Source organism: Oryzias latipes, chromosome 1, assembly GCF_053564925.1.
Source record: "Oryzias latipes strain Hd-rR chromosome 1, Olatipes_Hd-rR_3.1".
Taxonomy (NCBI): Eukaryota; Metazoa; Chordata; class Actinopteri; order Beloniformes; family Adrianichthyidae; genus Oryzias; species Oryzias latipes.
In genome coordinates this window covers 36,487,225-36,495,858 of record NC_136237.1, presented here as the reverse complement: position 1 = coordinate 36,495,858, position 8,634 = coordinate 36,487,225, and the positions used below count along the sequence as shown (strand labels likewise).

General features: G+C 37.3%; 1 protein-coding gene across 1 annotated transcript in view; it reads right to left on the bottom strand.

Moving 5' to 3' along the window:
• Nucleotides 1-1,073: 1,073 nt before the first annotated feature.
• Nucleotides 1,074-8,634, bottom strand: part of sorcs3a (sortilin related VPS10 domain containing receptor 3a) — a 260,608-nt gene continuing 253,047 nt past the window's right edge. The window contains exons 26-27 of the mRNA XM_023954909.2: nucleotides 6,033-6,193; nucleotides 1,074-2,843 (exon numbers count right to left, since the gene is read on the bottom strand). Coding sequence (XP_023810677.1) covers nucleotides 2,785-2,843; nucleotides 6,033-6,193 — 220 coding nt within the window. The 3' untranslated portion in view covers nucleotides 1,074-2,784. The remainder of the gene's footprint in view (nucleotides 2,844-6,032; nucleotides 6,194-8,634) is intronic.

Sequence of the window (8,634 nt, the reverse complement as noted above, 5' to 3'; positions counted from 1 at the left end):
TCTTTTTACTCTTGATTAAAGCTGGAGATTGCCTGACTTCAGACGGGATCAGGTTTGTATTTGTTGCACGTAGCTGAGGGCGGCCACTGACCTTTAAAGGAGCGTGTCACTGTTTTGTCTTTACTCTGTGTTCTTTAAATGCTTGGCAGTGTAATTGTCTTAAGATTAAGCAGAAATGGACCATTCCTGCTTCTTGCTTGGTTTTTCCACTTTCATTAAGTACACTGTGTTTATAAATTAGTGAGTCTTGTAAGTGTTGTCACCTTTTCCCTATTCAGCCTCTGTAACAGGGTAGGGTTTAGGTTGTCGAATAGAAAATGGCCATTTGCAAACATGAACTCTGAACTGCTGACTTTGGTTGCACAGTCTTGCTCTGTATTTAATGTAAATCTGACAGTTGGCATGTAAAGCTCTAAAAAATGATGCAGTGCATGTTATAAACACAAAAGGATAAGCCTCACAAACGTCTGATTCACAATCCCACTGTTCAGTCAGTATTGCACTTAATATTTGATACACTTATACTCCTTATGACTCAGACTGGGTCACTGACGTTCCTGCATATGTCTTTTGGTTAAAGACCCAATTACAATAAAAATCGTGTTTTTGAACATGTTGTTGTAGCATTTTTCTCTTGATGGAGGACATAAAGAAAATTCAACTAAAATTTGCATTTCTGAGTAAGTCTTCATTTAAATCGTTGTGAATCAAGAGCAGACAAAAAAAAATTAGTTGGAAAAAGCTTGTAGTTGCTACGCAAAATCTAAAATCAGTGGGCCATGAGCTCGGTGCTCTGCTCTATTCTGGTGCATCCACCTGCAGACAAATACATCCACGGACATTTTTTCCTTCTTTAGCTGGCATCTGACTCAAAACTGTACAGCTGGATGGTTCCGATAATGCTTGCCATTTTTGTTTCACTGGTCATGTTAGGTTGAGGGTAGAAGGGGCTGTTAGCTAGCGGGACATGAGGGAAGGGTCACTCCATGCCAACACTGCCGCCCACAACTCAGAGGTGAATTTCTTATAAACTACTGCCACTCTGCAGGAACTAGATCCTACAGCTTTACAGGATTTTTTTCTTCCTTTCTTTTTTTTTTTTTTTTGGCAATAAACAGCATGGTCATAACTGAAAGTCCACTGGAAACGCTTTTTAATCAAAAGATGATTGGAGTGGGACTTTTACACATATACTTGTATTGTTCAAGGAGGCTTGAGTGTAGTCTGTGACTTTCTTAACTCTCAAAGTACAGGTAGATAATCTGGAGAAGTATGGAATCTGTTTGCTTCCTATGGGAACTTTATTTTCTCAGTTAGGAATTTGCGTGAAAACTTAAATTCTCAGAATGGAGCATATCACTCATTTAAGGTTAAAAAAAATGCAGCAGCTGTTAGATGAGCTTGGTGATGTGATTTCCATCAGCATAAGCTGGTACTTTAGAAATTCTCCATATGACGTTATTATGCAGACTTAAGGACAAGGGGGATGGTTGTGTTAAAATACGCTGGTACAGAATGTAACAGGCTACCCCGACCGCCAAAACCGAGTATCGACAAAGGGACGTCCAGAGATTAGCAGGCATTATGAAAGAGGCCTCTTGTTCAGATCAGTGTGTCAAAATCAGTGTGTGTTCCCTTTTTTAATTGGTGTTATATTTCTAAGGAAAAGTTTCTGGGGGTTTTTGTCGCAATTTAAGCAATAGAAGATCACCAAAACTCTCAGCTTCATTAATGTCTTGAGTGAAAAATTTGGATTTTTACCAGAATCAGGAAAAATAGAAATGAGGCATGAAAGTAGGACAAGAAAGGAGCAAGACCTAACGACAAATTTTTAAGGTAATGTCACAAATATAAAACGTTAAGCTCTAACTTTGATCACTGGACAAAACTTTACGTCTGATGTTCATAGGCCAAACTCTGTTGGCTTAAAGGCAAAATGTAACATAATGATGCCAGCAGCAACTAATGTTTCACTAAAAGTTCTTACAGTCCTTTAGTCAGACAACCAAGTGTACATCTCTAGTGAAATTTATGACCTTTTCATTGTGTTTGCAGAGAAAACGAGTGATAGTCAAACATCTCTGGCTCACAGACCAATCCTTTCAAGCAGGACCGCCCAACTGGAACCGATGAGCGTGTAAGCAGAACAGAATCGAAGCAGAATCATTGGGGCTCTTCTGACTAATGTTTAAAAAATAACTATTTACAACACTTGCTTATCTACAACACATGAACTGTGTCCTCAGAAAGAACATGCAGAAGTCAAGGACCTTAGCAAAGCAAATGGACTCTTTAAGTAATGTTTGTCTTTTTTGACACATTTTCTGAAAAACAGGTCTTCTCTCGTCGTCATGGTTCTGAGACAAGCATGTAGAAAGTATATACACTGAACAGAGCAAAGGGTGATATAGTACACTTCAATAATATTCCCTGTTTGACTGAGACTCAGACATTATAGTCTACATTTAGGCAGAAATGATTTTCAAAGCAAACTCCTCCAGAAAATTTACAGAACTCGTCCACAAAAGAGATTTCACTGAGCAAATGAGAACCATTATGCAGCTTATACATCCACAAAACCGAGCGAGTTTTGTCTGTAATTACAGCGACCTTCTTCAGTAAACTTGCTGCAATGGATGTGGCAGAATGAGACATCCATGCAAGTCTGTATAAATGAGGTCTTTAGAAAACTATTAACATCAGCTGTGTTAATTACAAAACGGAAAAAGAGAGCGACGGACACGCTGATACCTCGCTCTGTACATAAGCGGCCCCTAGGCGCCGTCACACACTGGTGCAGTTTGGAATCTCCCTTGTGCTCTCGCAGGCGTTCCCGACTCCTCCTGAGGAGAAATGAGAGGCAAAAGAAACCCTGAAGACTCTGACATCACATTTGAATCAGAACTTCACATGATGTGAGAACTTTGCATTACTCATTACAACAAATAGGTGTTTATTTTGGTTTCCTTATTAAAGATTTGATTTCCACTAATGTTACATTCACTTAGCATGTGACACACTCTTAGATGCGCTAAACAAACATTCTTGAACTGGTGTGTAGGTCAGTGTTCACACTGCACAAACATGGAGGGTCCTCTTCCTCTTCTTCTGCTGTTTGCTAGGACGTATCCGCCACAAACATTTGGAAAAGGCTTAGTGCAAAATGTCAAAGTGCTTCAAATCTTGTGAGTCTTGCTCCAGGCCTTTTCTTTCCAGCTCTATTCCAATGTATGAAAGACTTGGTGTCATTTAATTCCACCTGAGCACAAACTACAATTATTGATTTATCTCCCATGATCAGTTTTCAAACAGTTGGCACTTCCATGAATAAAAAAGGAAATCATCCATTGGTCATACAAAGATTGCCTTGGAAACTTGTCTGAGAGTAACGTGTGCTTGACTGCAGTGCATATGTTCCCTCGAATCGTGGTATAGGTTCAGTTCTACGGCGGATGTATGGAATGATTAGTTTTTTGTAGCTGTTCTTCAAATTGTCTTGGGTCTTTTTTTTGTTTTTATTTTCTTTCTTGTTTAAAGTTTCTATATATGGAGCCATGTCAGTTCACCACGTAACCACTAGGATGTTTCTAACATAAGCAAGGCATTTTCCATTCACCTCTGTTAAGGGTCCAACTTCACAAAAGAAATGTACACATTCCTTTCAAAATGTTTTTTTTTTTCACTTCTGCGATTAGATTTAATGAACAGGAGGGTGAAACTATATAGGTTTTATCATATCGGACATTGTGCTTAAAAGTCAGCATGGCTTTCTGGCTGAAAGCCTTTAAGTCGTCAGTGAACTGCAGTATGTTTGAACAACTGACCTGCTTGTATCTGTTTCATCCACTTTCTGATTTTGGAAAAAAATAAGATTTGATTTCATTCCGTCTGGGCAGGATGACGATGAGCCAAAGACACAGTTTAATTTGATCCAGGTAAGAACTAAACGCATACAACTTTTTCTGATAACCAAATTGAAGAGTCAATAGGTTAAGATTTGTCGGGGGGTTAAACCTTCTGGAATAGGAAATTATTTTCTCTTATTTGTACCTCAAAGTAAAAAAAACCAAAACAAATGCTTCTTGTCTGGCATAGTTCAGTGGGCTTAAGCAATCTTTGTTTTATTTCCTCATGTCACATTGGATCCTTCACTTTATTAAGGTTAAATAGGCATTCTTCAGTATTAAGGTTCAACTGCTGCTTCTATCAGGCTAAGATCTGGGTTTACTAAAGGATTTAGTTTGGACCAAACTTGAGCAACTGGTGAATCCTTGAAATGTTTAAGAAACTCTGTCTGTGTTTTTCAACCTAACAACCCCATTTTGGTCTGTTTTTTCAGAAGGACATTGTTCTTGAAGTCTCGCAGTTTGTTCGGGTTCAGTTTTGTGAACCACAGTCTTGCTTTCATGTTCTTTCAGACAGAAAAAGTTTGTTCGGCTGTTATAAACTTCAACATCTAACATTTTCCTTCAGGGTCCTGAATCTTTTTTTTTTTTGATTTTTTTTTTCAGAAATGCTCTATTGAATATTTTACACTTCTGAATAATCTTTCTCCTGTAGAAATGCTTGATCTAAGTTTTATGCGAGTAGTTTTGAAACATTTCTCAAAATTATTCACCGTGTCTCAAAATGTTGACATCCTGAGTGAATGATCTTTTTTTTTCAGAAGTCGAAAAGACGATCTCTTCATCAATGGTGATCAGCTAAAACTTCGACTCTCAAATCTCATGGAAGCCCCATCAGGATGCCTAGTAGTGTCCACAGTTCTTTTCCTAATGAGTCATTTTAGCAGAAAATGGCACAACCGTCAACTTGTACTTCATCTGAGTTTTTCTTTCCCCACAATACAAAGATCCATGTGGATATTTTGTTTTTTGGGTACACTAGCTCTGATGAACAGGAATCAAAATGAACATATTATTCATATTTTATAGTTTTATTGTCTTTTTAATTTTCTTTTCTTAGTTCCTTACCTTTGTTGAGTGTCTTACTTTTCTTTTCCTTCAGAGTGTTTACTATTCAAGCTTTTCTGACCAAACTATTTTCCTACTGGTATCTTTTTAGTCAAATCTGAATGAAAGTTGGAGAAACCGTCTGCCCATCAGGAAAACCGGCAAGTCATCACTGTCTTTATATTCTTAACTTTAACTCTGGGTTATGCTAAGATTCTGCCCAGTAAAAGGTTTGTGCTGTGCATCACAAATAAACATTTTGGATTTTAACCAGACTTTCAAAATTTAAAAAAATTTTTGTTCTGAATGATTTAGATGAACATCAATTAAAGTTAGCCCTGCAAGTAAAATCCAATTACAAAATCTAAAACTGTATAAGCCTAATACTGAAAGTCTTCCAGGTTTTGAATCAGCAACAGCTCCTCTGTTTTATGGGATTCCACAGGGCTCAGTTTTGAGGCTGCTCCCATTTTTTGGGAACGGTAACAGTTCAATTTTTCACTGGTATACTTATTATAGTTTATTACATGCTATCATAAAATAAGCCTTTCTCTGTTGCACTACTTCTGGTATGTTTGCATGAGAAGTAACAGATGGCCCTTCCCTTTTTTTATTTTCAATGAAGGAAAATGGCAGTGAGGATTTTTGGTCCAATCACTTCCTATGAACCCCTTTAATGTAGATTTGGGTCTGTGTCATCATATGTCAAAATACAGCTTTAAAATTAACACACATTTAATTTCAGAGAAGTATATTGAACGAAATTGACATTCTTTTCCTTTACTCTTTGTTTGACCTGTACAGGCGTAGGTAACAGGATTTTTAGCGCAGAAGCAGGATATTCATGTCAAAGTTATGTGAGTTCATCAATTGTAGTTATCTGTCTCATGTAAGACAGGCCCATCACACGTGTTTCCCAGTTGGAGGGAACAAGTTAACTGATTTTTAAATCTTTGAACACAAATAATTCTTTTGACATTTACAGACACAGCCATGTTCTATAGATGCCATGCCAGTATGTATCCGTTAAACTGAGACAAACGGACAGTTGCAGCATCATTGTCATGCTCGTTTTCTTACTCTTGACCCGAGCGTCCAACTCCTTCTCCATAAGTTCTTTCGATGTGGTGAACTCGCTCAGGGTGATTTTTGGCGTGCTCTCACTCTGACCGACTGAACCGATCATCTCCTGCTCCTTCTCCTGGTTCACCTCAGCGTATATGTTGATCCAAGGTATTTTTCTGTGGGGTTTCAAAATCAATTCAGTAACTGAAGCATATAAACGATGCAAGTAAAATACGACATGAAAGTAAGCAGTGGTTTGAAGGAATTAGACTGTTTCTTTGAAAACTTTCTTTAATAAATCATTATTTTCTGTCATTTTGAAAGAACAGATTTGCCTCTCCGTGCAGCTTTAAAATAAGCTTAAATGTAATTACATTTTTCCAGCTTATTTATAGGCAAATTACATTACCATTGGTATTTTCTCTGCATATTTTACACTTATTGTCTTTTTTTCTTTGTTGAAACCATTTCCAATTTATTTCCAGTTATTAAATTTCCCTGTTTTGTCGACTGTGTGATTTCCTGAAAACAGGCGTCTATTTAGACTGATAGGAAAAACTGCATATCCATAATTAATCGCAGATTCTGCTATTCCCACTGACTTTATAACAGAAAACATTTAGAGTGTAAATAATTTATTCAGCAAATAAGAGTGAAGCACAAAAACTCTATTAAAGCATGTAACTGGTATTTTGTTGTGCTTTTTACTATAGATCATCATGCACGCCTCGTGTTCTGCAACCATGCAAACGGGAACATTTCCAGAGGGACTTGCCATTAAACTATCAAACCATATTTAGAGATGGGAGTCATCAGTTTTATCAATAATGCAGAACACACTGACATGTGTACACTAGTGTACACAGTTGTTTGTATCCTTGTCATTGAAAAAAAAAAAAACTTAATGCACATTAAAATAACTGGAAATTAGAAAATTAATTGACTGGGGGGAAAAAATCCAAATTATAAAATAAATCCTTAGTTTTAAATTATTGTTCAACAGAATAATTGTTAAAAAATTATGGAACCCCTATCTTCATATTGATTTCTGCAACCATTAGATATACCTCTAGCAGCTGTCAGCAGGGTTTTTTTTGGTTAATTCTGCAAGAGCCAACTTTTCCAATGTTTTAGTTTTGAAGGGGGTCTTCTCCATCCCTTTTATCAATCAATCAATCAAACTTTATTTATAAAGCACTTTTCATATGAAAATATAACACAAAGTGCTTTACATTAAAACACAACAAAATATAAAAACAAGTATTGACGAATTAAAAATAAAATAAAAATTAATAAATAAATAAATAGGGCCCCCCTCCCCGTACCTAGCCCCCCACTCCTTTCACACCTCCCACCCCTTAAGTGATGGCAAGGACAATGAGAAATAGGCTGAGACAAAAAAACAGGATGCTGGAAACGCTAATATTTGGAACCTCCCCCTCCGTGAACAGCCACATAGACAGCCAAATGCAGCATCACAGGCGGGGACCGCTCCACCACAGCTAAGCGGTGATGCAGGTCCCCATCTAGTGCCGCAGTGGCTGAACAGCAGCCGACCCAGAGGGAGAGGATCCAGCTGAGGAAGCACCGGAAATAAAAATGAATAAAAATGAGAATAAACAAGTAAACATATTGATAAAAACAATAAAACATTAAAATAAAGTTAATTAAAATAATGCATTAAAAATCAGGTTCAAGTTCATAAAACAAGATAAAATGGATAGATAAATAAATAAAATAAAAATAAAAAGTACATATAAATAAATAACTGAATAAATAAATAAATAAAAGTAGTAAAAAATTAGCTAAAAGCCAGGTTAAAAAGATAGGTCTTAAGCCTTTTCTTAAAAGCATTAATGCTCTCTGCGGCTCTCAGGTCCTCCGGCAGACTGTTCCACAAACGGGGGGCCATAGTGCTGAAATGCAGCCTCTCCATAGGTTTTAGTTTTTGCAGTTGGAATGGTCAACAGACCAGTGACAGAGGATCTCAGGCTCCGCGAGGGTTCATATCTTACTAAAAGATCTGATAAATAAGAAGGCGCAAGACCGTTAAGACATTTAAAAACGGTTAAAAGTATCTTAAAATCAATCCTGAAGCATATGGGGAGCCAATGCAGGGATTTTAAAATTGGGGTGATGTGAGCCCGCCTCCTGGTCTTTGTAAGAACTTGTGCAGCAGAGTTCTGGAGAAGCTGAAGGTTCCTAATGTTGGTTTTTGGAAGACCGGCAAGCAGGGCGTTACAATAATCAACTTTACTCATGATAAAAGCATGCATTAGCATCTCCATATTCGCAAGAGAGAGCAGTGGGCGGACTCTAGCCAGATTTTTGAGATGATAAAAACCAGTTTTAACCACCTGTTTTATATGGGGGATAAAAGTTAGCTTAGAGTCAAAAATAACACCCAGGTTTCTGACTGTTTCTGAATGACTTAATGAAAGTTGCTGCAGCTTCAGAAACTGTTTCTCCCTCTTGGCTTCAGGACCAATAACTAAAATTTCAGTTTTTTCCTGGTTGAGCTGCAGAAAATTATTTGCCATCCATAATTTCACATCTAATATACAGTTAAAAAGTGCTTCTATTGGTCTTGTGTCATCAGGAGACATAGCTATGTACA